The sequence below is a fragment of the Onychomys torridus genome, chromosome 3, assembly GCF_903995425.1.
Source record: "Onychomys torridus chromosome 3, mOncTor1.1, whole genome shotgun sequence".
Taxonomy (NCBI): Eukaryota; Metazoa; Chordata; class Mammalia; order Rodentia; family Cricetidae; genus Onychomys; species Onychomys torridus.
In genome coordinates, this window is record NC_050445.1 from 160,704,468 (window position 1) to 160,732,456 (window position 27,989).

A 27,989-nucleotide genomic window follows, 5' to 3' on the forward strand; every position below is an offset into this window, starting at 1 on the left:
GGACAACTTAATCAAGATTTCATTTTGGCACATTGATTATTTCAGGATAAATGCACTTGATAAATACAGCTTGCAGAAAGGGCTCTCTAACCTCTACTTTCCTACACTAGCAAACCAAAGAAATCCCTTTGAGCAGGATGCCTTCCCTGAACCATATGCAGAAATAACCTTAACCATAGAGCCTTGGCAGTGTAGTTGCCAAAGGCCATACAAACTTCATATCCCTCCTTATAGCTCCCACAGTGGGCTCTGGTTTATTGCCTCGCTCAAACCCCTGTCCTGCTATTCCTTCACACATTATTGCTTTGTCAGAAATGTGCTAAAGCCTTCCACTTTGGCTATTTCTATGAAAGAGTAAAGTATGGGTAGAGAATTTCTTTAGCCTCTTTTAAAACAACATGATCAACATGTCTGACAGCCTCAAATTCTAGCTATCTGATAAACTCATACCTGTGTCAAGTAATTATAAATTCTGTCTACAAATACCACTATATATAAATTTCAATTCATGAATGACAATGATCATATACTTGTTATCATTTTTTAGTGCCATCTTCATTTCTTTTCTTTCCTCTTTTGATTATTTCCATCTTCCCCTTTCTGCACTTATTCAACCTCCATTAGGGTCTTATGTTAATCTAGGAGATAGTCTTTCTTCCTCTGTGATACACAACCCCACACAAACATTCAAAAGGGGTGTTGTGAAGGGAGGTATAATAGTTTCCTAGAACAGCATCTCACTATATTTATTCACTTCTCAATATCTTCTTCATTCAACAATCTCTTGTGAATACCCTTCAGAGCATTTCAGTACTGTTCTCATTATGTGTAATGGTTTAAATGTCACAGTGGATATCTTATTTAGTTACTTGCCTTTTGAAAAGCATCCATACCATTCTGGGGTATGGTAACAATATTATCAAATTTCTTTTTAAAAAATCTATAACTATATTGTTATTGGCAGTACTGGAGGGGTCTTTTCCTCCACATTCCCCCAGCAATGAATATTTTCCCATATATTACCATTTTCCCTACTGTTGTGTATCAAAACTTTTCTTAGAGAGATGCAACACAACTTACTCCAGATAGGGAGCTCATGACAGACCATAGTGCAGATGATACCAAAGGCCAACTTGATGAACCATGAGTTTTATTGGGGTTACTCACAGGGATATGGGTGAGGGGTTATTTACAGAAGCTGAAATGACTCAAAGACAGCTGCATCACCAAAGCCCACCCCAACATGGCTGAAAAACTGAAGCACACTACAGAGTCTACAAGCAGCTCAACAGGTTGGAGTGTCCTTCCCAAGTGACTCAGTTGCTCTAACCCTCTTCCAGGCAGCTGGTCTGGTCTCAAATTCTGTGCAAGTTGGCTTGACTGAGAGCTATCTTTACTGCCTACTCTTGGAAGGAGGTGGGTAAATCTGGTCAGTTTCAGGGACTTCTTGGTTACCTTCTGTTTGAAGGAGCTTCCCTGGAAGATGGGATGTTTCAGTTTTAAAGAAACTGTTACAAAACATCTACTCCCCAACACTACTGGAAGAGCAATGAATACTCTTTCCTTTACTTTGCGTTGTCTTCACCAGCCCCCACTTTTTTTCCTTTTTTGGTTTTTGAGACAGGGTCTCACAATGTACTCTAGGCTCGCTTTAGACTCATGACAATCTTCTTATTTCAGTATTTCCAGTGCTGGAATTATAGGCAAGAACCACCACACTTGGTTGTACTTCCTTTTTTATTGTTGTTTCATAAAAGTCCAGTCTGGCACCATATTTGCAAATTACCTGGCTTAACTTCCCAAGGACTAGACATGTGTCACCATGCCTAGGTTAACCCAGCTGAGAGCCCATTTACTCACTAGATTATTTATGGGTGGTAAATATATATATTTTTTGAGACGGCTTCTCTGTGTAGCTTTGGAGCCTGTCCTGGAACTTGCTCTGTAGACCAGGCTGGCCTTGAACTCACAGAGATCTGCCTGCTGCTGCCTCCCAAGTGCTGGGATTAAAGGTGTGCACCTCTACTGCCTGGCTAATATATACAATATTTATCCTTAAAATTTTTTTAACATGCATTCATCTATGTGTGTGTGTCAGGGTGAATATGTGTCTGTGAGCACACCTGTCAGGAGACACTGGTGGAAATCAGAGGACAACCCACCAGTCACTTCTCTTGTTCCACTGTGTAGCTCCCAGGAATTGGCTTGGAGACATGCATCTTTATCTACTGAGCTATCTCTCTAGCCCTTGACATTTTTATCTTTTGAGTTCTAGATATTAATCTAGATGTTAGATGTATAAATAGCAAAGATCTCTCCCCATTCTCTGAACTACTTCTTCCCATTTCCTTTGCTTTGAAAAGTTTTTTTTTTTTTTTTAATTTCATGCATTCCTACCTACCAATTCCTGGATTTATTTCTCTGATTTATCATTTTTGGATAGTCCATTCATAAGCCTATGCTTTCCTCTAGCAGTTTCAGAGTTTGGGGTCTTACATTAAGGCCTCTGATCCACTCTAAATTGATTTTTATTTGGGAAGATAGGGATATAGTTTTATTCTTCTACATGCTTTCCCAGAACCAGCTGGCAAAAAGATAGTCTTTTTTTCAAATACATGTTTTTTGACACTGTCTTAGTCACTGTTCTATTGCCGCAAAGAGACACCATGACCAAAGCAACTCTTCTAAAAGAAAGCATTTAATTAGGGGCTTAACTTACAGTTTCAGAAGCTTAGTCCATTATCATGATGGTGTGCAGGCAGGCACTGTCACAGTAGCTGAGAGCTACATCCTAATCCATGGGCAGAGAGAAGGAGAGAGTCACTGGGCCTGGCATGGGCTTTTAAAACCTCAAAGTCTGCCCCTCAGTGACACATTTTCCTCCAACAATGCCACACCTCCTGATCCTTCTAATCCTATCAAAGAGTTCCACTCCTGTGACCAAATACTTAAATTTATGAGCCTATGGGCCATTCTTATTCAAACCACCACTTTCACTCCCTGGCTCCCATAGGCTTGTATCCATATAATGTGAAAATGCATTGAGTCCAACTTCAACAAGTCCCCATAGTTTTTCACAGTCTCAACACTGTTTAACAGTCCTAAGTTCAAAGTCTCTTCTGAGACTCATGACAATCTCTTAACTGTAACCCCCTGTAAAATCAAAATCAAAAGGCAGATCACAAACTTCCAACAACGGCACAGAACATACATTACCATTCCAAAATGGAGGAAAGAGCATAGTGAGGAAATACTGGACCAACTCAAGACCAAAAACCAGCAGGGCAAACTCTAAATTCAGCTTTATTGACTGCAACATACTTTTGTTTCTTGGGCAGTTTCCACACTCGAGTATGCAGCTTTCCTTGGCAGGTATCTCACAAATTTGTCATTTGTCCCGTAACATCTCGGGATCGCCAAGACAATCCAGCTTCAGCTTCACACAATGACCTCTCTGGGCCTCCATACAGGGACACCTTAGCAGCCTTAGCAGCTTTCCTTAGCCACAGAGGAAGATTCCATAGCCCCTTTCTTGTATTCTTGACTCTAAAGCTGGAGGCACATGGCTGCTTCAGTGACATTTGCATCAGCTTTCTGTTGTTGATGGTTTTCGTCTCTGCTTAAGCTTTCCTTTAATTCCTTTTCTAAGTTGGTAGCTTACCTGGGTGGGGTCTTGCCCTGAGGTCAGCACTGTCTTTATTCTATTTAGTACCAGGCTTTTCTTTAAACTTTTTATCGTTGAGCACTGGACTTAGCTCCATTACATTCCCAGCTGCTCCTTTTCTCTTCAATCTGTACTTGTATTTCTCTTTGTCCAGCTTGCTCCTTTTTCATTATAGATGTGCATATGAGTGATTACTAATAACTACATGACATAGTCAATGCTATTAGGCTTTCTTGAAATCGTTTCTGCCAAAACTCTTCAATTTAGCCTCAGGCAGATTTATTTTTGGACAATGGCAGAGAGCAGCCACATTTTTTGCCAAAATATCCTAAGAATAGTCTCTAAACCACTTATTAATATCCTTCCCCTCTGAAACTTGTTGCTGGGCATCCAAATTAACTGCCCTCAGTAGCACCGTCTTCAATGTTCCTACAAAGAGTAAGCCTAGTAAGCCCCACTTAATGTGTCCAACTATGTTTGTAGCTCAAAGTCTTCTTTCTATATTTCTCTAACAAGAGCATGGCCAAGCCTGTCACAGTAATGTCACTCCCTGGCACCAAAATTTGTATTAGTCAGTGTCTTAGTTAGGGTTTCTATTACTGTGACAAAACATCATGACCAAAACCAAGTTGGGGACGAAAGGGTTTATTTGGCTTATACTTAAGCATTGCTGTTCATCACTAAAGGAAATCAGGACACAAACTCAGAACAGGGCAGGATCCCGGAGGCAGGAGCTGATGCAGAGGCCATGGAGGGTGCCGCTTACTGGCTTGCTTCCCATAGCTTGCTCAGCCCACCTTATAGAACCCAGAGCTAGCAGCCCTCCCATATTGGGCCCAATATGGGCCCTCCCATATTGATCACTAAATGAGAAAATGTCTTACAGGTGGATCTCAAGGAGGCATTTCCTCAGCTGAGGTTCTTTCCTCTAATGACTCTAGCTTGTGTCAAGTTGAGAAACAAAACCACCCAGTACAGTCAGGGTCCTATAAAGGAACAGAATCTATAGAATGTATATACATGGAATTTATTAGAATGGCTATGGGGTGTGGTTCAGCTAGACCAACAATGGTTGTCTATCAACAGAATCCAAGAATCAGTAGTTGTTCAGTCTGAGGCTGGCTGTCTCAGCTGTTTTTCAGGATAGGCTGGAATCCTGAAATAGGCTCTAATGCCAGTGAATAGATTTGCTAGTAAGAGCAAGCAGCTGGCAAAGAGAGACCCAGCTTCCTTTTTCCACACCCTTTATATAGGCTATAAGCAGAAGGCATGGCCCGGACTAAAGGTGAATCATCTTACCTCAGAAGATCTAGATTAAAGGTCTATCTTCCCACCTCAAAGATTAGAAGTGGGTCTTCCCAGTTCAAATGATTTAATTAAGAAAAAAAAAATCCCTCACAGGTGTGCCCAGCCATTTGGGTTTTACGTAACTCCATATATAGTCAAGTTGACAACCAAGAATAGCCATCACAGACACCTTTATCAAAAATTAAGGGTTTGTGTATGGAGGCCAGATGACAACCTTGGATGTCCCTCCTCAGGAGCTATCTACCTTGTTTTGTGAGGCAGGGTTTCTAGTTGGTGTCTCCCAATGCAGTTAGACTGGCTGGCTAGCAAGCCTGAGGTCCTGTTTTAGCCTTCAAAAGAGCTGGGATTAGAAGCCAGCAACAATGGACCTGGCTTTTCTTTTCTTTCTTTTTTTTAAGGTGTGTTCTGGGAATTGAACAGGTCCTCGTGTTTGCATGGCAAACACTGAGCAATCTCCCTTGCCCTCAACATTTTTTTTTTTTCTTCAAGACTGCTTTGGCTATTTGGGGTTTTTTATGCTTCTGTATGAAATTTAGGATTTTTTTTTTTCCCTATGGAGAATGTCTGTTTTAGGGTTTCTATTGCTGTGAGAGACACATGATCACAGCACCTCTTATAAAGGAAAACATTTAATTGGGGCTGCCTTAAAGGTTCAGAGGTTTAGTCCATTATCACAGCAAGAAGCATGGCTACATGCAAGCAGCAGAAAGGAGTGACACTGTACCTGACTTCAACATTTAAAACCCCAAAGCCCACTCCCACTGACACACTTCCTGGAACACGGCCACACCTCCTGATAGTGTCACTCCCTATAGGGGCCATTTTCATTCAAACCACCACAATGTCATTGGAATTTTTAGGAAGATTGCATTGAATTTGTAAATTGCTTTTTGTTTTTTATAGTACAGCCCCTTTCACATTAATTCTGCCAATCCATGGATAAAATAAAGCTTTTAAGTGTTTTTGTTTTTGAGTTATTGTGAATGTAACTGTTTCCTAGTGTCTTTTTCACCACACATGCTACTGGTACATAGGAAGTTAGTTTTGTTTGACTTGTTTTTAAAGACAGCAAGTGTCTCACTATATAGTCAGGCCTCTCCTGGAACTTATTGTGTAGACCAGGGTAGCCTCAAACCTGCACAGATCTGCCTGCCTCTGCCTCCTGAGTGCTGAAATTAAAGGTGTGTGCCATCATACCTAACTAACTATTGGCTTTTATATGTTGATTTTGGATTCTGCTACTTTGTTAAAAGTGTTTATAAGTTTGAAGGTTTTCTGGTGTAGTCCTTCACGTCTTTTAAGGATTTCACCATCGGCCAGTAAGGATAACATGACTTCTTCCTTTCCATTTTGTACTCCTTTTATTTTCTTCCCTTGTCATATAGCTTTGGCTAAGACGTCTAGCAAGATGCTGAATAATAATAGGCACCTTTGTCTTTTTCCTAATTTAAAAAATATATTTGGTCTTTGAGGCAGGGTTTTTGAGGCAGGGTCCAAATTTGAGGAAGGTCCCTATCTAGCCTGGAACTCACTAAGTAGCTCAAGCTGGCCTCTAACTCATAGTATCTTCCCATTGGCCTCCAGAAAGCTGGGATTACAGGCATGACCTTCCATGCTTATCCTCCTGCTTTATTTCCTTATCCATGGGTCTCAGTTCTTTGGACACAGATCCTTTGGAGCACCAAGCAATTCTGAGTGTCATTTTGTTGTGGAATAATCTTTTTGTACACTGTTAAAATGTGTTGTTCTTGTTGATTTAATAAACAGATAAATAGCCACTAGCTAGGCAGGAAGAGGTTAGGTGGGGCTTGCAGACAGAGAGAGAACTCTAGGATGAAGAAGGGCAAGGTTGCCAGGAGATGCAGAAGCCAGGCAGATGTGGAACAAGTTGGACACACAAAATGGGATACAGGTAAAAGCCACACAGTAGAATGTACAGCAATAAAAATACGGGTTAATTTAAGTTATAAGAGCTAGTTAGAAATAAGCTACTGGCCAAGCTTTCATAATTAATTATAAGTCTCTGCATTGTGATCTGGAGCTGGCAAGAGGGACAGAAAAATCTGCCTACACTACTAACAGAAAGGGCCAGTTTGCTTACAGCTTGGTAAAAAAGTACATTCCTTGCTGCCCAGTGTAGTGAAACCACATTTTTTTTTTTTTTTTCAGTGTATTTCTCTAAGGGTAACCGCCAGTATGTATAATTATCCATCTGGGCTCTGTGTCACCCTATGAGTTCTAGGAACAAGTTAACACTTATGCTGTTTGGAGTGCTATGAAGAATAAACTTTTTCTTCTTTAATCTAGGAATCATATCTTCTGCCAACCACTATAAAAGAAAGTAAAAATCTAGCCTATTATATGTAACATAGGCTAAATCCCAGATTTGACAGTTTGAAAATGGATGCTGATAGAAACATAAAAGAGGAAGTACAACAGGTCCCCAGACCTTAGTAGGCCCCAGGTCTTAGCACAACTGATGCCATGTTAGAAGCACCATTCAGGCCTTGAAACTCAACAGGAGACTGCAACCTGTCAAAACAGGAACAAAAGGCTCAGTCAATAGCTTTTAGGTCTCCGAACTATGGAAACTTGGAGCTAACTATTAGATATACATGTAAATAACTCATGCTTTAGTGGAAAAGACTAGAAATTCACTACAAATCAATATGCACCATCCAGATAGCTGCCATTTCTTCCAGGATCCATCTTCACATCAAAAAGGGCAACACATCCACCAATATGGCCTGGGCACAAACAAAAAGCTGAAGGTATCTTATACTGAAGCTACCATTGCTTGCCAGCCTGTGCTTTAAAAGTTACCCTGTGGGGTGGGGATGCGGCTAAGCAGCAGGACATCATCAAGTGAAAGGCTCCAGGTTTGATCTTCAGTGTCACAAAGCAAAAACCCAGCAATCCTTGAGTCTTCTTTTCGTCCCTTTATACCTACTCTCTCAACTTAATCATGCCTTGGCCTATCATCTCCACTGAGTTTATCCCCAGCCTTAGTTTCAACCCCATCTCTCAGATGCAAAATTATAGTCCATCTGTATTTCCTCTTTCCTAAGTCTCACTAGCACCCTGCCCTTCTAGACGATCAAAGCTCAAAATATTAAGGTGACTTCTGATTCTTCTCTTTCCTTGGTGCCTCTGTTCAAAGACCATCATCAGATACCCAGATCTAAAGGGTGCTCTAAAGTAGTGCTAGTTAAGGTGCTGGTGGGGAAGGAGGTAAGGAGAAGGCAGGGAGTAAACCAAGCCCTGTTTCTTTCAGAAAGGCTCATCTGCTGGGCTTCTGTGCTTTTAGGCACAGCTGAATGCTACTCTGATATAAGATCCTTACTTTGTTACAAATCAGAAACAACTTGCTTGACCAACTGCTAGTTTCAGGCTGTAGTTCCTTCCCCAAAAGTTACAAACTCTAGACCTAATGACAAAATGAACCTTTACATAAGGAACAATATCTAGTTATGACAATGCAAATCATGTGCTCATCCTTTTGTCTTATTTCCAAGTTTCCAATAATTTTTCTCGATGGTTACTTCATTTTCTTCCCACTAGTGTTTTAAGTTCTGTCCCACATAGTCAAACGTGGCAATGCATATTTGCAATCCCAACACTTTTCGGGATCAGGAAGGAAGGATCTGAAGTCCAGGGTCATACTCTGTCACTTAGTAAGTCTGTGGCCAGCCTGGGCTACATGAGACCCTGTCCTCAAAAGCCAAAAGCAAAAAACACAAGCTGGTGGTGATAACTGAAGCCTGTAATCTCAGCACGTTCGAGGCTGGGACAGAAGGCACCAGAGCTCAAAGTCAGCCTGACATGTGAGTCTGAGGCCAGCCTGGGCTACATGGGGGATAAAATAACAAGAAAGAAATTCAGAAGAAAACACTGGAACCTGGGCAAGAAATACCATTTGCTCATGTAATGTTAGATGCATCAATGGAACCAAAGTAGTCTGACTTTGTAACTTCCAGTCTTGAACCATTACTGCTTTTTTCTTAGTTTTTCTTTTTCTTTCCCTCCCTCCCTCCCTCCCTCCCTCCTTCCTCCTCCTCCCTCCCTCCCTCCCTCTGTCTCTCTCTTTCTCTCTTTCTCTCTTTCTCTCTCTCTCTCTCTCTCTCTCTCTCTCTCTCTTTCTTTTTAAATAGGAACAATAACTAACACTGAATCCAGCCTCTAACTCACTGGATAACTGAGGAGGGCCTTGATCTTTTGATCTTCCTTCATCTCTCAAGTAGTGTTTACCACCATGCCCAGTGTCTTCCTAAGGAGATTCTCACAAAGCCTCGTGTAATTGGTAATTATTACACGAAATTTCAAATTGTTGTTTATTTGCTTTAGGGGAACAGTGTCTCACAACATAACCCCGCTAGCCTCGAATTCGTGGCAATCCTCTTGTTTCTGTTTCCCAGAGGGCTCGGACTGCAGAATTTTAGGAAGAGCTCCTGTCCCTGGAAGAGATTGTGTTACCGTCCCTGGTCCCAAAGATGGCGAACCGCGCCCGCACCCCCATTTCCTGGGGTTTTTCCATGCCGGCTTATGCTTTCTTTTGTTCTGCCTGGGTCCTCAGCGCTCCTTGGAGCCCGGGTATCGGATGGATCCGCCCGCTCCGCGGTACGCCACGGTCCTCGGCGACTAGGCGCCCACCCCGGCCTAGGACTAGGAGCCGGCTGGATGGGAGGTAGGCGAGGGAAGGGGCCGGGAGGTGGCGCGGACAGAAGGAGGTACCGGGAGCCCCGAGGGAGGCGGGCTGGGGAGGACTCACAGTTCCAGGAGTTGACTGACCAGTCGCGACGAAGGCATCGCGGCCGCCCTCTGAAGCCTGGACACAGTCCCGGGACTCCACAGCCTCCGGCCGCCAGGACGCAGAAGCCCAAATGACATCACACGGAGTCGCGGTGGCGGTTGGCCACGTTCGGAGCAGGAGGAAAGCCCAGCGCTCTAGGGCGGAGCTAGCAGGCGGGATCTAGAAAGTGTCAAGGCATGGGACTTGTAGTTATTCCTACCAGCCGCTGTCCAAGCAAAGGCTGCTGTCAGGTCACTGCTTTTGCTAGTGGAATGCGGGGCTCCATGACACACATCGAGGCTCCGCTCAGATATGGAAGCCACTGACTTACAACGCACGTTTTTACAGGATGGCAGTGACCATCTCCACTGAGTAGGCCTAAAGCAAAAGCTGAGCCATGCACTCGTCCGTCATTTTAGGAATGGGCCATATTTATTATAATTTCATTAAATCGAAATTGTTTAGCCTATTTTTCAGATGAGGACACTCAACACCAACACATAAACTCAGAATGTCATTGTGCAGCATGAAGGCAATATGAAGACCTAGACTTACTTGACTTTACAGACTCCATCTTAGGGAGGGGCCATCATCTTGGACCACCTGGTGACTGAGGACTTTACTCAGATCCAGGAAGAACCTCAGGAATGTGCCATGACAACTCTGAACAGATACAGGGCACTGAAGTTTAACAAGATCCACATGCTCCTGCAGACATCCTGTCAGAGGTTTATGTCCCTTGCAGATATCTAGATAATCCTGTCAGCAGGTTGTGGTTCCACACTGAAAGTCCAAACCAATAATTTCAAATTTGGTTTTGCGCCGAACCTTGCCCCATATCCCTTCTACCCTATCCCAAGATGCCAAGACATGTAATTCCTGGCTTGTGGGTTTTCCCTTTAAAAACTCTCCTTACCCTGGGCCAGCTGCTGCTGCCACATTTCCATCTATCCGCCAGGCACTGGCCCATGTTTGAACCTGACAATAAAAAGATTCCAGCAGGAGACCCAGCTCTTCAGAAAGTATTCTGAAGGGGCCTGGCTCCCCCAGCTAGGATACTCTTTTTATGGCTCTGCTGCAGAGAATGCTGCAGAGAATACTTGAGGCTTTTAAATTCTATTTTATGGTTTTTTTTTTTGTTTGTTTGTTTGTTTTGTTTTTTTGAGACAGGGTTTCTCTCTGTAGCTTTGGAGGCTGTCCTGGAACTCGCTTTGTAGACCAGGCTGGCCTCGAACTCACAGAGATCCACCTGCCTCTGCCTCCCGAGTGCTGGGATTACAGGCATGCACCACACCACCCGGTTTATGTTCTTTCTTACAGAGTAATTTATTGGTCCTTTGTTAGAGCTTCCTATGTAACATCTTGAATGTTGAGTGTGTTACATCCATCTCTTCAGAATGTTGCTCAGCCCACTATATATTGTGGAGGGGCCGCAAAACAGCTTGACCACACAGCAGCCATAACAGGATTAGGGGCCCAGACACAGCTTCTGTGACAGGCTTACTGGCAGGCAACACCCAAATCCAGGAAAAGCCTTAAACTGACACCCCCAGGGATCTACCCAGGGATCCATCAAAGGCTGGGGAAATACCAAACATCCCAAACATTCCAACCATTATATAAGGTGGTCCAGATGTCCTTGAGCCTAGTACACACCTATTTCCCCTTCTTACCAAGATACCCCTAGACAGACAATCAGGGTCTGGAACCCTGGAAGTCCCCTCACCCCAACCTCTGCTATGATATAAACCCCACCCCCACCTGAGCTTGGGGCTCTCTGGTCATGGCTGAGTCTGACAGACAGGACCAAGCCAGAAGCTTGAAATAAAGGCTCTTTGCTTTTACATGCGGGATTCAGTCTTTGTGGTGGTCTTTTGGGGATCCCTGAGATCCGGGTGATATGAATTCACAACATGCCCCCATGGTTGGGCATGCCTGGTGGACCTGGACACTTCTGCCTAGCCATTTCCCGGTCAAAACATCTCACGTGACCAGGACCCCATGGCTTTGCCTGGTTGTGTAAAGCATGCAGCGCAACCATGTGATCTACGCACATGCGTGGAGTAGCCACATGAGCCTGCGTGTGCAGGCACGGCCCAGCCTTTATAACCATATTCCCCGGCTCCTCTCTCTTTATTCAAGTGTCTTTCCGCAGGCCTGTTCACATCTCTCTCTCTCTCTCTCTCTCTCTCTCTCTCTCTCTCTCTCTCTCTCTCTCTCATCTTAATAAAACTCTTGTTAGTGGATTCTGTCGTGTTTTGAGACATTTCCTCTCAGGGTAAGAGTGCAGCTAAGTGGTGCACACAAGGAGAAGGACGATTAGAATTAGTCCCCAGGAGAAACTAATTCAATGGGAGCATCAATCCTGTGTACACAGGTATATAGAGAGGTTAGAGACAAAAAGGGCTCTGGAATTGTTGCTTCATTATTTTCTGCTGTTTCTAGGGCAGAAGAGTAAAGACAGACAAAAATCATTGACTGTCTTAAGCTATAGGTTGCTCTTCTGAAGGAGAAAGCAGTTTTGCAGAAGAGATGTTGGGTTGAAAATACTATGATGAGATGGGCAGGATGGTGCACGATTCAATCCCGGCACCTGGGAGGCAGAGGCAAGTGGATGGAGGCCAGCCTTGTCTACAGAGTGAGTTCCAGGACAGCTAGGGCTACACAGAGAAACCCTGTCTTGAAAAACCAAAAGAGAGTGAGAGAAGAAAAGAAAATACTACACTGAAGAAGGAAGTGAAGAACGCCCTCCAGTTCCTCTAATTTAAGCAGACATCCAAATTAGAATAAAGCAAATACAGTCTCATCTGGTACTCCACTGCAAGCTAATTCTACAGATTCTGAAATGTTATGTAATCTACCAATCTACCTGTTCTGATACAAAGGAGCATATAAAAGGAGACAGAAAAAGAAACAAAGGTGAAAGAAAATTGAAAATAAATAAGGGGGAAAGAAAAAAAAAATTACAAAGAGGTGCTGACTCTAAGCCAGTTGATGTATCCTGTCTGGCTCTTTGAATTGATTACACTTAACTGCCAAAAACCATTTAAATGATTCTTTGTATGTAGAAACAGATGTTGCAAAATTGTGCTAAGGACAGTTGTCAGTAGACTCCAGTGAATCATGTTCCTCTTGAACACATACAAAAGCAGATGATGATTTTACTTTGTAACCAGAAGCCTGCAGGATATGAAGAAAGTGCTGCTTTAGGCAATGGTGAGTTGTGCTATTTTACCAGAGAATGTGGAAATTTGGGCTATTTCTGGAAGCAGAATTATTTTTTTTTAAGATTTATTTATTATGTATACAGAAGAGGGTGCCAGATCTCATTACAGATAGTTATGAGCCACCATGTGGGTGCTGGGAATTGAACTCAGGACCTCTGAAAGAGCATTCGGTGCTCTTAACCTCTGAGCCATCTCTCCAGCCCCCAGAATTATTATTTTTAAGGCAGAGTCTCATGTAGCCTAGGCTGTCCTCAGACTTGTTATTTTTTGCAGGGATAATCCTAAACTTCCATTTACTGAGTGCTGGGACTATAGTCTTTTGCCACCATGTCTAGTTTTTATTGTCCTGGGGATCAAACCAAGGGCCTTATGCCTGCTAAGAAAGCAATCTACTGATGAAGATGCACCCCTACCCCTCAGCATGCTTTGCCCAAAGTGGTTAACAAATTTCTGAATCTTAAGAAGATCTGGGAGCAGATCCAGCCTGCTCTGGACAATAATGATGAGAGTGCGGCTACATATAAAAGGGTTCTCTTTGAAGTGAAAGAAAAGGGAGTGTGCAGGATTCCAAACCATAACTAATCACAGAATTAAATAAGATAAAGTGCTCTGTTGCTGAAAGATATTGGAAAAAAACTTAATAACAACAACAAAATGAATGTGTCACATGTAAAAAGAAATTTAAAAGCTATGTAATGTCTCTCTCAAATATTATATTGAACTCATCTGTTCTGTAATGAGGTGAGACAATACATCATTAGGTCAAGTGAATAAAGTGGCATTATAATGTAATATTGATACTCACAGGAGGTAGGTTCCTTTTCTCTGTCAGATAGTTAAGAGATGAGCTAGAGAGGTGGCTCAGTAGTTAAAAGTACTTGTTGCTCTTACAGAGGACCAAAAATTGGTTTCCAACACCCCTGTGACCATTGATCACTGGAAAGCTATTCTGGATAGAGACATATAGTCTTGCTCAGTCCCATGCTACCCTGCCAGGGATATGAACCTTCTTTTTGTCTCATATCTATGCTGTGTACAAGCATGGCTGTTCATCACCTAGTAGCCTACAAGCCCATTACTTGGGAGGCTAAGGTATGGTGATATATTGTGCACCCCCAATAAAGCTTGTCTGGGGATCAGAGGACAGAGCCAGCCACTAAATTAGACATAGAGGTCAGGCAGTGGTGGCACACACCTTTAATTCTATCACTCAGGAGGCAGAGATCCTCTGAATCTCTGTTAAGTTCAAGGCCACACTGGGCTACATGAGAGAAACAGAACCAAGCAGTGGTGACACATGCCTTTAATCCCAGGAGGTAATATGGCAGGACACAGAAAGGTATATAAGGTGTGAGGAAACAGAAACTTGCTTTCTTGAGGCTGAGGATTTCATAGAGGTAAGCTAGTGGCTGGCTGTACTGCTTCTCTGATCTTTCAGCTTTCACCCCAATATCTGGCTCTAGGTTTTTTATTATAAGACCTTTTAAGATTCGTGTTACATTGAGGTAGGAGAATTACCACAAATTTGAGGCTAGCTTGGGCTACATGCTCTGTTGCCAGTGTGGGCTATATTATGACTTGCTTATTTCTGGAATCTTTCATTTTAGGACAGTTGACCATCAGTAACTGAAAGCATGAATTTAAGAACAGGCCTAAAGCAACAATAGCAGAATCATGGTATACCTTCATGTGGAATAAGTTTTGATGGAGATTTCTGGGAAAGAAGCTTCCATAAACTTGCTGATTCTGGATGCAAATAACCTTTTCATGGGTACCCAAATAGAGTAGAAAGAGCATGGACTCTGGCAGGTCTTTTTATTTGGCAAAGTGCTTCTTCTACTCAGACACACACTGAGAAGAGAACAGTGGCTCAAGGATATAGCTGTATTTCCAAGTATGTAGAACTATTATTTATGAAGCATCTAAGTACTAAACATAGTAAATCTTTACATGATCTCATGAGTCCTTAATCAAGTCTAGGGTATCATGCTATTTTATAGATGATAGTAGAACATTTTCCAAATTAAAAGATCTGCCAGAATCCCCAGACCATACTCTTTCAACTCTGTTGGGTACACATGAGAGAGGTCAAGGTATATGCAAGATTAGCAATAAAATTTGGGGAGCTCTCTTCTAAAAGATATTGAGGCCAGGCATGGTGGTACATGCCTTTAATCCCATCACTCAGAAAAGGCAGGGGTAAGTAGATCTGAGTTTGAGGCCAGCCTGATCTATATAGCAAGCTTCAGAACAGCTAGGATGACATAGAAAACCAAAAAACAAACAAACAAGCCATGTATTACATTTCATAGTGGTGATAGAACATTAAAACAAAGGACAGTGAAGCCATAAGACTGCACATAACCCATCTATGAAACCAGCTTGATACTTCTAGGGTAACCATACCAGCTGCTCAAGGTTCAGCATTTTCTAAATATAATTCACAGATGAATGTGAACACAAGGAAACACTTGTTTGTTTTTGTTTTTCAAGACAGGGTTTCTCTGTAGCCTTGGCTGTCCTGCAACTTGCTCTGTAGACCAGGCTATTCTTGAACTCCCAGAGATCCTCCTGCCTCTCCCTGACAAGGAAACATTTTTACTAGCACTTTCAGAAAATTGCTCAGAATTGAATGACTTGTTTATAGTTCAGATGATAATTAACAATTTAGATTGTATAAGAACAAGATGCCTGTCTTTTGGCATAGAAAACAGGATGTCCAATTTATTGTGGGTTGTCTCTAGATTATTTCCTGTTAGTGGAAGCCCTTAGGAAGTCCATGTTATTCATGGTTTATCGTGAAATGTAAGATCATTGGAAATCTAGAGTATAGTAAGTGACTTGTTGTCAGGATTAGAGTCCTTATACAGATGTCAGTTTTCCTTTCTTCTCTCTGCTTGACCCATATTGCTATAGTTTTTTTCTACCTTTGAAGCTTCTCTATTTCCTACAATTGGTACAATATGAAGAAAACTTTATTGCTGTTTGGGATACATGCCTTTAATCTTAGTATTCAGGAGGTGTGAAGACAGGTATGTTTTTGGGGTAGAGGTAGATCATGCCTAAGCTATATAACCAGACTCAAGAAAAAATTCCCTGAGATACTATAGACCATTACTGGTTGCTAGAGGAAGAAGAGACATTTTCTCTTGTGGTGTACTCACTGGTAAATTGCCCATGCTCATGTGAATAACCTTTCACAGATGCTCTTGTCAAGAAACCTTAGTTAAATTCACTGGTCACAAAAAGAAAGGGGAGGAGGATGGAAGTAAAAGAGGTATCCATCAGGACAGCATGGTGGGGTACCTACAAAGGGGTGTGTGTGCAAGAGTGTACCAACCAGAAAAATAGAGAACAAGGGAGACTGAAATCTCTTACTATTGAAAGGTTTTTCTTGGGAACAAAAGGGTAGGGAGCCTGGCCACAGCTCAAAGCCAGTTTGGCAGAGATTAGGAAGCATATTTGTTTACAAGCAAGTTACTATTACTTTCTAGGAGGTAAGGACCAGAGCAGTAAGCGGCTAGTTAATTTACTTGTTTTAAGGGACAGACCCAACAGGGTGGTGGATCTGATCTTAACGTCACATGATCTAACAAAGGGAATCAGTGGGAGTGGGAGACAAGAAAGGATAACGGGGTAGGACTGTGAAAATGATCAAAATTCATTATATACATGTATGAAAACATCAGTGAAACCCAATATTGTATATAATTAATCTATGATGATAAAAAATGTTTAATTGATTTGTTTGACTGATTTTAAACAGGGTCTCACTGTGAGGCCTGTGAACTCACTTTGTAGACCAGACCAGATTGACCTTGAACTGGCAGAGATCTGCCTGCCTGCCTCTGCCGCCCAAATGTTAGGATTAAAGACATAAACCACTACACCCAGCAAAACTTTGAACTCTTAAAAAAAAGAACTTTATTATGCTTTATTGTTCTAGTAGGTTATATAAGGTAAGCAGAATTATTTTTCTAAAGTATGCTATTTGTCCATAGTGTAATGCATATGAAACATGTGGACATGTAAAATATATAATAAATGTAAATGTACAGAACGATCATGTCCATTTTATTCACTCACACAAGCAGAGGGGAAAACACCCCACGCATAATGGCTTAGCCTATAATCTTAGGATGCAGGCTGAGTCAGGAGGCTTGCCCTGAATTGAGGCTACAGAGTGAGTTCTGGAACATCTTGGGCTGTAGTGAGAGACCCTGTCTCAAGAATCTGAAAAAGAGGCTGGAATGATGGCTCAATGGTTATTTAATGCCCTTCTAGAGGTCCCAAGCTTGGTTCCCAGCACCCACACAGTGGCTCACAACAGTCTTTAATCCAGTTCCATGGGATCTGATATCCTCTTCTGACCTTCTTGAACACTAGGCACAGACTGCATTCAGGCAGAACACCACATGCAAAAAAATAAAAATTAGAAAAAACTTTTAATCCAAAATAGGAAAAAAAAATCCTCCCCATTTTACTTGTTATTTTTAGATGATTCTGCCCCCCACAATGAAAAACGCCAACTTGACACTATCTGTAGAGACAAAAAGACCAACTTTGACCTATCTGTAGAGACAAAAACACTGAAATTCCCTCAAACAGAAATTGACTAATTGGATTCTGACCCACTCCATGACTTGTGATAAATAAGTCTTACATAAACATCTAGCAGGCATATCTGACTTTATTTGTTAAATTGGTTTTTTTTTTACATTTACAGTGTGTGTGTGTGTGTGTGTGTGTGTGTGTGTGTGTGTGTGTGTACTCTTGTAACATGGTGTGTTGTGGAGGTCAAAGGACAACTTGTGAGACTTGAATCTCTCCTTCTACCATGTGTTTCAGGGATTCAAACTCATATTGTTAGACTTGGTGGAAACCACCTTTGCCCACTGAGCCATCTCACCAGCTAGTGTCTGACCTTTTGAGATTGCAACATGACTGAAAATATGTTGAGCCACAATAGTTATCCTGTGATGCATGCCACAGATTGAACATGCCTAAAGGCTAACTCCTAATGACCCATGGAACCTTACCACTGTTAGGACTCCAGGGCAGAGTTCCCAAAATGACAGAGTGATACTGATGGCAGTATTTTATGGTAATGGCTCCCGACCCCAACAGTTGGTACTGGAGCACTCTGCCCACAACAGGTCACCAGGGTAACCACCTGGCTATTCCGGCATCTGAGCTGTGCACCTCTTCTATTTGCCCCTAAATAACCCAACAAACTTTCCCAGAGGGCTGTTGTTCTCTACTGTCTGAGGAGGCTTAGCAGGTTTTTTGTTGTTTTGTTTTGTTTTTTAAATTAAAGCTGATATTTCTTTTCCATGGAGTTTGGCTGTGTTCAGTGGTTTCTTGATGTTCCTACTTATACCTACAAATGGCCAATCCTGTTTTGGTTTGTTTGGTTTGGTTTGGGGTTTTCAGATGGAAAGGTATCCTGGCAGTTGGGACAAAGTCACACCACACAACAAACCTCACACAAGAGATTTGTTGGGAAGAAAAAACCCAGGAGGGCAGCTGCTTTTGCTTGGGTGAGAAACAGCAGAACAGAAAGACAGGGTTTATCTACCTTTTCTTGGGGGGTGGAGTGGGGCAGAGCTTTCTGTGGTGGGGGCTGGTGGGATTTCAAGCACAGAACTTGGGCTTTTTACTCTGTAGCGTTGGGGGCTGGTCCAGTTAGAGTGTTGTGTTGTGGAAACCTGGCACTTGGAGGTCTGCAGGGGAGGGGCTTGGCCATTTGTGTGCCTTGAGGGCCTTACATTGGCTGTCCTGAGAATTTTTCTGTGTAGCCCTGGCTGTCCTGGAATTCGTACTGAGGACCAGCCTGGGCTTGAATTCACAGATATCTGCCACAAATGATCAGTCTTAAAGGCAACTGCTACTGGGAGCCAGAGAGATGGCTCAGTGGTTAAGAACACTGATTGCTCTTCCAGAGGTCCTGAGTTCAATTCCCAGCACCTACAAGGCAGCTCACAAATCTAACTCCAGTTCCAAGAGACTGAATACCCTTAGCAAAATACCAATGCACACAAAATAAATTAATTAAAAAATAAAAAATATATTTGTTTAAAGAAAAAGACAAGTGGTGCTATACAGTTTTACTGTTCATCAAGAGACTTCGATGCTCCCTAATCTATGTATATAAGGATCCCACACAAAAGTCACAGGAAATCGGGACAAGCAACTTTCCACTGTTGTTTAAAAACAAAAACAAAAACAAAAACTATTCTCTCTCAGGCACAAATCTCTGAGAATTTGCCTGCCAACTCCCCATCCCTTTTTGCAGCATATTTTCTTTCAGTCTTATTATACCGATTCTGTCTGTCTGCCATCACTGTGTTCCTGGAATCACACTAACATTTTCAAATTTTAAATCCTAGTCTGTTCCTTCTAATAATCTCATTTTTTGAGAATAACACATATACTTGAAAAATTGCTTTGTATATGTAATGATAGTTATTTAAATGGGAGAGCAGCCAGTATTCCTAAAGATGAGCCATCCCTCCAACCCCTAGTTAGTAAATAAAATCCCATAGCATGTGTATTTTGTGACTTGTTTCTTTTTGTCAGTTTTATTTATACTAATGCAAATAGTTGTATCTTTTTGTGTAGCTGTTTCCTTGGTGATTGAAATATTCCATCCTGCAGGGAAGTTTTCTTAAGACAGAAAGAAACTCAAAACAGCTTCAGGAAGTCCCTGAACTGACCAGATTCACAAGGCCCCTTCCTCCTAAGAGTAAACAACAAAGACTGCTGAGAGTCTCACTCAGACAAGCCAATCTGCAAAGCCAACTCTCAGACCAGACCAGCTGCCAGCAAGAGGTTTAGGCCATCTGGGCCACATAGATAGAAAAGTCACTCTCCAACCTGTTGAGCTACCTGCAGGCTGTGCGGTATGTTCCGAGTTCCCAGCTGTTGTGAGCTGTCACCCATGCTGGAGTAGGCTTTTGTGATGCAGCAGTGAGTCAGTTCTGCTCCTGCATGCTCACCCATATTCCTACAAGTAATCCCAATAAAACTCATTGGTTCAATAAGTTGGACTTTGGTATCCATGTACTTTGTGGTCTGTTGGGATTAGTAGATGTGTGTCTTTAGTTTTCCTAAGAAAAGTCTTGTTATACAACATATCTGTACAGAATTTTTTCATGATTTATTATATCATTTATGGAATTGACATTGTTTTCAGTTACTATCAGTGTAAGCATTGCAGCTTGGATGGAAAGTATTGAAAGCCGCTAGTAGCAAAAGTCCACAGGAGTATACAGCAGTGACAACTGAGTTCAGAAGGTCAACCTATCAGAACTAAGGGTTCTGTTAGAGGAAACCATCATGCAGGGCATTATGGAATTACTGCCTTTTGAATGAATTGGCTGTCTCTTGTTGTAAACTTCTTGTGCAATAACAGCTATGATTCTCCCCATATACTGTGCATTCTCATGTTATATGTACATGTAATCTCATGATTACATCTCAGTCTTATGGGCACTCATAATTGTGGATAGTCTAGAAGATGGTTTCTTATTTAACTGTACAATTTTTATGAATAGAAACATACTCAAATATTCTTCATACTAGATCTATTGTTCCATGTGGACTGTAGACACAGAGGTCTTGTTCTCCATCCTTAGCCACTTACAAGGTAAATATTGGCCAAAGTGTGTAGCTGGAGTTTTCTCCAGTCCTGCCTGGCCCACAGTCAGGACAAATCTCTCTCACCCACCAGTCTCACAGCCACTCAGACCCAACTGTGTAAACACACAGAGACTTATATTGCTTATAAACTGTATGGCCGTGGCAGGCTTCTTGTTCTCTAGTTCTTCTATCTTAAATTAGCCTATTTCTACTAGTCTATAAGTTGTCTCGTGGCTCGTTGCTTACCAGTACCTTACATCTCTCTTTCCATGGCAGCAGCTGACAGCATCTCTTTGCCTCAGCCTTCCACTTCCCAGAATTCTCTTCTCTGCTTGTCCCACCTATACTTCCTGCCTGGCTACTGGCCAATCAGTGTTTTATTTATTAACCAATCAGAGCAACACATTTAACATACAGAACATTTCACAGCAAAAGTATCCTCATAGAACTTTCACAGAGCAGAATTGCAGGTGCCTGGCCTTGTTAGTTCAAAACCCTTCAGAAGAGTTATAGTGAACCAGAAGTGATAGTGCAGGTGTCTGGCCTTGGTATATCTTAGTCCTTCAAGAGATCAATAACACCTATGTTGCCCTAAGCTTCTTCCACCAGCACCTCCCCACTCTGATTCAAGTAACAACACTTTGTATTTATGTAGATGAATTTCTAAATGGTCTTATTAAATAAAAACCACGGAGCCAGATTAGGGGTAAAAGCCTGGGAGAGATCAGGGAAATAGGGAAAGCCATAGCTAACCTTACCTCACCAACTCAGCAGCTTTCAAATGTGAGTTATTTCCTATCTATCAATTCCTTTATTGCCTTGCTGTTCTGCCATCTGATTTGCTCTCGCCAATTCAGCTACATCACTTCCTCTTCCTACATAGCTCTGTCACTTCCTGTCTGTCTGTACAGACCTCCAGACTTCCATGGTTAACTAGTTTTAAAATTTAAGGTGTGTGCCACCACACATGGCTCTGTTTCCACAGTGTGGCCTTGAGCACACAGAGATCCTGCCTGCCAAGTCATAGGATTAAAGGTGTGTGCTACCACGTTGCCCACTTCTTTGTTTACTTAAAATGGCCTTCTAGGGTTGGCGGTGGTTATGCACGCCTTTAATCCCAGCACCTGGGAGGCAGAGACAGGTGGATCTGTGAGTTCCAGGCCAGCCTGGGTTACTGAGTGAGTTCCAGGAAAGGCACAAAGCTACACAGAGAAACCCTGTCTCGAAAAAACAAATAAACAAAAAACAAATAAACAAACAAACAAAAGGCTTTCTATTTCCTCTGATCTCCAGGCAAGCTTTATTTATTAAAGCACCAATAAAATCTCACCACATATTTATTTCTACCCCAGTTTTTAATACAAGATTTTAGGCTCAGTAGACTAATTATATATAGGTCCTGAGATTCAGGTGACTAACAGAAAAAAGTTGTTAACTGACTAACCATGTCGATATTATTCATCACATAAAGTAGTACACATATTCTTTGCCTTTTCCTTAAATCGCTCATCTGTTTAATTTCTTTCCTTGTAATCTTTGTATCTATCCCTTTAAGAGATAACCAGTATTTTTTTACAACCTACAGCTATTGTCAATCACCAGTTAAGCTGACCAAGTCTTTGCCAGGTGTGGCTCTTATCAGAATACTTGTCCCTGAGAGAGTTTACATTGTAGTTTTTACTAACAAGTTGCTTGGATATATATACATATACATATACATACACACACACACACACACACACACACACACACATATATATATATATATATATATATATATATATATATATATATATATATGCTTGGGGGAACAGAAAAAGAAAGGAAGATGGAAAAGAACTAGACAGAGATGAGAGAACAGCAGAAGGGACTGAGAGGAGGGTCTGAGAGGAGCTAAGTATGAGAACAGAAAAGAAGCTGTGTAGATAGAATTGACTGAGAAGAATAAAGTGAACGGACTAAGGAACTCAGTGTGCTTAGATTCATTTGATATCCCTCAGAGTAGAATCCTCAACTGTTTGTTAGACTCTTCCATGGACCCTGGGATAAAACAATAAAGACTAGACCTTCTATTGTTTTCGGTAGGAAAGTTTTCCTGGTAGTCGGGAGCCAAGGAATACCACATTATAAGTTTATTATAAAGGCATTAGCTGGGCGGTGGTGGTGCACGCCTTTAATCACAGCACTTGGGAGGCAGAGCCAGGTGGATCTGTGAGTTTGAGGCCAGCCTGGTCTACAGAGCAAGATCCAGGACAGGCACCAAAACTACATAGAGAAACCCTGTCTTGAAAAACCAAATTAAAAAAAAAAAAGGTCATTATAAGTTTAGCAGCTTACACCTTGCTCCAGGGAAAGGTTTCCCCAATGCTAATGTAACAACTCTGCTCTGGCAGGGGAGGGTTTCCCCAGAGAAGTTGTTATAGCTCTGCTGCACCCAGAAGTGTTAAGCTCTGCTTAGGTCCCCTGAGTGTAAGGACTCTGCTCCACTAAGTGTGGGAGACCATAGAAGTTTCCTAGTGAAACCAGAGCTTGCTTTACCCAGCAGGACTGCGTAAGAAGATGATTGGACCACAGGCCTGGGTACCAGGTGTTTGGAAGGGTCTACACTTGGCTGTATCTAGCAAGAGGGAGGTCTTTTGCCTTGTCCCTTGGCATTGTTACAAAAAGCCTTTTGAATAAAGTTCTGGGCCATCGGGTATTGACCAGGTCCTCTTGAAGCTATCCTGTGTTTCTGTGTTTTTCTTGTTGGCTAGGCCTATCATTCTATCTATAAGTTCCTTATTCTTCTCTCCTCCTCACAGGAACCCTGAAAAAGGTGGGGGCTGGTCTCCCACAACTAAGGAAAAGTTTCTCCAGTGAAAGGGTCACAGTTCTGCTCCACTCCACTCTGCCCCAGTTCCAGTGAAAACGTCACACTGCACAACAAACTCAAGAAATTTATTTCGAAGGAAGAATCCAGGAGGGTGGCTGCCACTAGAGTGAGAAGCAGTAGCAAACTGAACAGGTTACAGAGCTTATATAGGGTTTCTTGTGGGGGCCAGAGGGTAGAGCTTTCCAGGATGGCTTGGGATTGGTGGATTTTTGTAGCCTGACTCTGGGGCAAGCTCAGGTATTGGTGGGATTTCAAGCCAAGGACCAGGCATCAAGTCGGGGGCAGGGTGTTTTCTCCTTGCCTCTTTTCACCCTATAATTAGTGCTACCACAGTATGTACCATAATCACATACGTTCTTTCTAACATAGATTTTTACTGTGTAGCTCAGTAGAACCTTGAACTTGAGATCCTCTTGACTTAGCCTCCCAAGTGCAGGGATTACAAGAGAGTGCCAACATGCCTTTCTACAGAAGTAGGCATGATCTTTTTTGCTGGAGCTTTTTAGTTTGTTTTGAGACAAGAGTCTCAGTATCCCAGGCTGATCTTAAAAACATGCAGGCGATTCTCCTGCCTCAGCCTTCCACATGCTGGGATTACAAGCTTTGAGCCATCACCTTCAATTTACTTTTTGTTTGTTTGTTTGTTTGTTTGTTTGTTTGTTTGTGAGACAAGGTTTCTCTGTGTAGCTTTGAGCCTTCCTGGAACTCACTCTGTAGCCCAGGCTGGCCTTAAACTCACAGAGTTCGGCTTGCCTCTGCCTCCCAAGTGCTGAGATTAAAGGCATGCACCACCACCACCTGCTCAATTTACTTTTATTACTTCTGAACAATGAAAGAAATTTTCTAAAATTCTCTTCAACACTTATTTTAAAGACAATTATGTATTGTAAACATACAACAATAAAGGTCATATTGTTATGCCCAAATCACCCCAAGAGAGACCACCAAAGACCAAGGATATCCAGAATGCAACAGCAAGGTTTTTGGAGGCGTGCAGACAAGCCGGGCAGGGAACACACTTGCCTCAGCAAGGCAGGGAGGAGTTTCTATTTCTCTATGAGGCTAGCTTTTTAAAGGCAAAAACCACAGGCCTTTTAGGGCAGTTGGGGGATTTGGCACGGGTGCAACTCGGAATGGTTTATTTTTATTTTTGGAGGTCTCTGTTCTCTTTTTCATCCTTATTTGTCTTGCTTTGTCTGAAATTATATAGTCCACCCTATGAGTCAGGTCACGCTGTCCCTGAGTCAGGACATCTCATAGTTTATCAATCACCACTAGATGGTCAGTCATTTTGACTCTGTGCTTTAGAATTTTCCCAGAATGGGGTTTGGACCACCATCAGCTCTGGGAACATGAAACTGGCCTGAGTTTTACTGTCATAGAGTCCCCTTATAAACAAATATGGGGAGGGTGGTGAGGTCTCACAATATCAAGACACGAAGAAAGAGATGGAGAGATGACTTGGTCCTACAGAGCATATACTCTTGCACAGAACCCCTGTTTGGTTTCAAGTACCCCATCAAGTGTTTCACAACCAACTGCCTATAACACCAGATCCAGGGAATTTGCTGCCTTCTTCCAAAACTACACTCATAAACAGAAACACACACACACACACACACACACACACACACACACACACAAATGATGAAGCATAAAATAAAATACTATTATGAGACATAAAACAGCAAATGTATTGAACTAGATTTAAACAGGTTAGCTAGGGATTATACCACCAGATTCCATAAACTTACTTTATTATAGGTAAAATATATGTACTGTTAAACAAGAGTCACTACCCTTAAATTTATAATCTAGAAATTAATGAAATTCTAGGAATTAGTGTCCTTCAACTTTTTCTGATGTTGTAGCAAAAATATGACGTCAGGCCTTAATAAAGCCAAACTTTAAAAAAGGAGACTATTGAAATTAGATACACTTAGGGTAACTTAAGCCGGTATTGTGGTTGGTTTTAAGGTCAATTTGCAACAAATTAGTCATCTGAGTAAGAAGCCTCACCTGAAAAACCGTCCTTATTGCATTGATTGATATAGGAAGACCCACCCCGATTGTAGGCGGCACCTCGTGGTAGCAGCCCAGATAAAAAGGGGATGTCAGAAGGGCATCTTGTGTTTCCTCTTGGCCTTCCCCATTGTTGCCCTGTTGATTTGCCATGTTACTGCTGCTACTCCGCTGACAGCAGAACCAGCATTTCCAAGTTTATACCCGAGACTATGGACCAGAGGCTTTCCAGGAACCTTCTGGGCTTCAGGCACCAGATTGGAACTACAGAGCCATTCATCCTCAAGGACTGAGTAAGTACTGGTTTCTCAGCTTCTCACATGTGATTTAACTGTTGTACTGTGGTGGTCTGAATAAAAATGGCCCCCATAGGCTCATATATTTGAATACTTAGTCACTAGGTAGTGGCACTACTTAGAAGGATTAGGTAATGTGGCCTTGTTGGAGGAGGTGTGTCATTGGGGGTGGACTTTGAGGTTTCAAAAGCACACGCCAAACCCAGTGCTTCTCTCACCCTGTGGATCAGAATGTAGCTCTCAAGTACTGCTCCAGTGCCACGTGTTCTGCTGTGCTCCCCACCATGACGACGATGAAGTAAACCTCTAAAACTAGAAGGCCCCAGTTAAATGCTTTCTTTTTAATAAGAGTTGCCTTGAGCCAGGTGGTGATGTATGCCTTTAATCTCAGAACTCAGGGAGGCAGAGGCAGGTGGATCCTCTGTGAGTTAGAGACCAGACTGGTCTACAGAGTGAGCTCCAGGACAGGCAGAGCTACACAGAGAAACCCTGTCTCGAAAAAAAGAGTTGCTGGACTGGAGAGATGACTCAGAGGTTAAGAGCACTGGCTATTCTTCCAGAGGTTCTAAGTTCAAGTCCCAGCAACACAGTGGCTCACAACCATCAATATTGAGATCTTGTGCCCTCTTCTGGTGTACAGGCATATTGTATACATAATAAATAAATCTTTTAAAAAAAGAAAAAGAAAAAAAGAGTTGCCTTGGTCATGGTGTCTCTTCATAGCAATAGAACAGTGATTAAGACAGTTAAAAATTTAAATCTGACTAAACAAATTCATACATGCATTTATATGTATGAAACATATATATCTATGCACATCTCAGAGAAGAGATATATAAACAAAATTTTATATACAAGAGAGGAAACACAGCAGCTGGGGGTGGGGTGGGGGCATGCCTTTGATCCCAGCACTTGGGAGGCAGAGGCAGGTGGACCTCTGAGTTGAGGCCAGCCTGGTCCACAGAGCAAGTTCCAGGACAGCCAGAGCTATACAGAGAAACCCTGTCTTGAAAAACAAAAAATGAAAACCAAGTGGGGTGGGGGAACGGGTGACTGTGGAAAGAGGAAAGGGCTTACTAAAATTTCCAAGGGGAGTTTTGAAGTTGACATACTCTGTCAAATATTTCAATAGCAGGAAGCACAAAGACCGCCTATTTTCATGGTTGTTAGGCACAGGCTTGTAGGGCTTGGGTCTGAGAAGAACAAACAAATCACAGTGGTGACATTTGCATAAAGTTCAAGGACTAGCTCTGCTTGTTAAAGTGACTAACAGTGTGATAACTAGCACAGGCTAGGCTTGAAGTGCTTTGTTTTTAAGCTGTTATGAGACAGTCTGGAAGAAACCACACATCCGTTAAGGGTATAACAAGATAAGAATATTAATTTCTTGACAGACCTTTGTTGTAAATTATGCTTAATGTTTTTTGTTCTTTTTTTTAAAAAGATTTATTTATTTATTATGTATACAGTGCTCTATCTGCATGGCCAGAAGAGGGCACCAGATCTCATTATAGATGGTTGTGGTTGCTGGGAACTGAACTCAGAACCTCTGGAAGAACAGCCAGTGCTCTTAACTGCTGAGCCATCTCTCCAGCCCTGGTTTTTTCTCTTAAGTTACATAAACTGGCCACTTGATGACAGCTGTCAGGCCCATCCTTGGCCCTGCTGTGGCCACTGCTTCTGGCTTACCAGGAATGGAATCTGGACCAGACTGCTCCTACTGTCTTCTGGGTTCTAACTTCTGGTGCCCCGGCCAGCGGGGGTTTCAATGGGGGCGACCCACCTGTGGGAGTGAATGAAAGGAACAGGGGACATAAGAGACAACAGCAAGACAGGATTCTGATTAAGCTGCAAATTTTATTTTCCTCAGCAAGGTTTATATAGCACAGGAGGGGGAAGGGGCAGGAAGGAGGGAAGGGGGAAGGGCATGCAGAATGTGGAAGGGGTGCAGGTCATGGGAGACGTGCAGATCATGCAACTGCAGGATGTTGGCTAAGGTTACTGGTCAGGGCCCATTTGTTCTGTTGCTAGGCTACCTGACCATGGAATGCTCTTTACCTTCGGTTGTCATGGCACCTGACTGTGGAATGTTCTCTTATCTTTGAGGGCCTCTGGTTACTAAACAGGTGTTACTGCTCTGGCCTAGCTAGTACTTTTCCATGGTTCATGT

General features: G+C 42.3%; 1 protein-coding gene across 6 annotated transcripts in view; it reads right to left on the reverse strand.

The window, feature by feature from the left end:
- The window catches only part of Amn1 (antagonist of mitotic exit network 1 homolog), a 49,540-nt gene extending 21,941 nt beyond the window's left edge, over positions 1-27,599 (reverse strand). Inside the window, exons 1-3 of one of the 6 annotated variants that reach the window (XM_036181221.1) lie at positions 27,509-27,599; positions 10,317-10,544; positions 9,741-9,941 (exon numbers count right to left, since the gene is read on the reverse strand). In XM_036181221.1, the coding sequence (XP_036037114.1) occupies positions 9,741-9,859 (119 nt within the window). In that variant the 5' untranslated portion in view covers positions 9,860-9,941; positions 10,317-10,544; positions 27,509-27,599. Of the gene's footprint in view, positions 1-2,719; positions 2,747-7,421; positions 7,493-9,160; positions 9,408-9,740; positions 9,942-10,316; positions 10,545-27,508 lie in introns of those variants that run through there. The other 5 variants (XM_036181222.1, XM_036181223.1, XM_036181225.1 and 2 more) reach the window with 5 other exon arrangements.
- Positions 27,600-27,989: the final 390 nt, after the last annotated feature.